Here is a 1,318-nt window from a genome sequence, read left to right as displayed (position 1 = left end):
AGGGAACGGTTCTAAGGCCACTCCCCCTTGCGCTAACTCTTCACCCACCAACCCTAAGCAGACCCCAAGGGCCTCTTCACCTGTACAGTAGGCCAAGTTGCATTCAGGCGGGGTGGTCAGATTGTAGACGTAGTATCCACCGACGCAAGCCTTCACCTGCACCTTAGACTGCCAGAGGCAGCAGTCGCCACTCCAGTGGGCACAGGCCGTCCCATCCACGATGCCCTCGTCGCTGGACGGGTGGCTGCCATTGAGCCACATGGGAGCCGCGGTGTTGCACCTATGAATTGGGACGCACGTCTCTGGCATGCGCACTCCTCCCCTTCCCACGAAGCGATACCAACCTGGGATGACTGCGTCGCAATAATAGCCTGCCCTGTAGCTCGTGCTCCTCCAGTACTCATCCAGCAGGGTGTATTTCTGGCACGGATCCATACACATCTGGGTCCCGTCAGAGTTGGCAATGCAGTCCAATCCAGGACCACAGGAGCCAGGGAAGCACTGACAGTGATGTCCATCCCCAGTGTAGCCAGGAAGACATTCACAGGAGTAGTTGCCAGGAGAGTTAGTGCAGCTGGCCAGGGGATGGCAACCCAGGTTAGGGTCGCTGCACTCGTCTATGTCTTCGCAGTCATTCTCCGGAGTCAGCCAGAAGCCGCTGGGGCAGCTGCAGTGGTAGGAGCCCTCGGTGTTCACACAGTTACTGTTTGGGCAGTTGTGGACCCCCTGCAAGGCACATTCATCCACATCTGAGCAGATGAGGCCGTCCCCAGTGAAGCCATCTAGGCAGATGCAGGTCACAGAACTGTTGGTCTCCACACAGGATGCGTGGATGTGGCACTGGGAACAGTTGTCTCCTAAAAGGGAGAGAAAAGGGCTGGTAGGTGGCTCAGTAGATGGAGCATCAGGCCCCGAGATGGGAGGTCCTGGGTTCTAATTTGACCTCAGACACTTTCTAGGTGGGTGCCTCTAGGCAAGTCATTGTTAATCCCAATTGCCCAGCCCTTACAGCTCTTCTGCCTTGGAATCAACACTCTGTATCGATTCTAAGACAAAAGGTAAAGGTTTTTCAAGAGGGAGAGGAGAGAGAAGGAGGGAGAGGGAGAGAGAGAAAAAGAGACAGAGAGAGAAAGAAGAGGAAGAAGAGAGGAAGAAAGAAGAGAAAAAAGAGAGAGAAGAGGGAGAGAGAAAGAGAAAGAAGAGAGAGGGAGAGAGAGAAAGAGAAAGAGAAAGAGGAGAGAGAGGGAGAAAGAGAAAGAAGAGAGAGGAGAAAGAAAGAAGAGAGAAAGGAGAGAGAAAGAGAAAGAAGAGAGAAAGA

General features: G+C 53.6%; 1 protein-coding gene across 1 annotated transcript; it reads right to left on the bottom strand.

Annotated features, from left to right (window-relative positions):
* Positions 1–80: 80 nt before the first annotated feature.
* On the bottom strand, positions 81–857 carry LOC123255333 (uromodulin-like; the record flags this gene model as incomplete). Its single annotated transcript, XM_044684153.1, has 1 exon — positions 81–857. A coding segment is annotated over one exon (777 nt), but the record flags the coding sequence as incomplete, so codon positions are not given.
* Positions 858–1,318: the final 461 nt, after the last annotated feature.

The sequence above is a fragment of the Gracilinanus agilis genome, unplaced genomic scaffold (genome assembly GCF_016433145.1).
Source record: "Gracilinanus agilis isolate LMUSP501 unplaced genomic scaffold, AgileGrace unplaced_scaffold43847, whole genome shotgun sequence".
In the NCBI taxonomy this organism is placed as follows: domain Eukaryota; kingdom Metazoa; phylum Chordata; class Mammalia; order Didelphimorphia; family Didelphidae; genus Gracilinanus; species Gracilinanus agilis.
The sequence above is the reverse complement of the archived record's forward strand: the minus strand, read 5'-3'. Positions and strand labels throughout refer to the sequence as shown.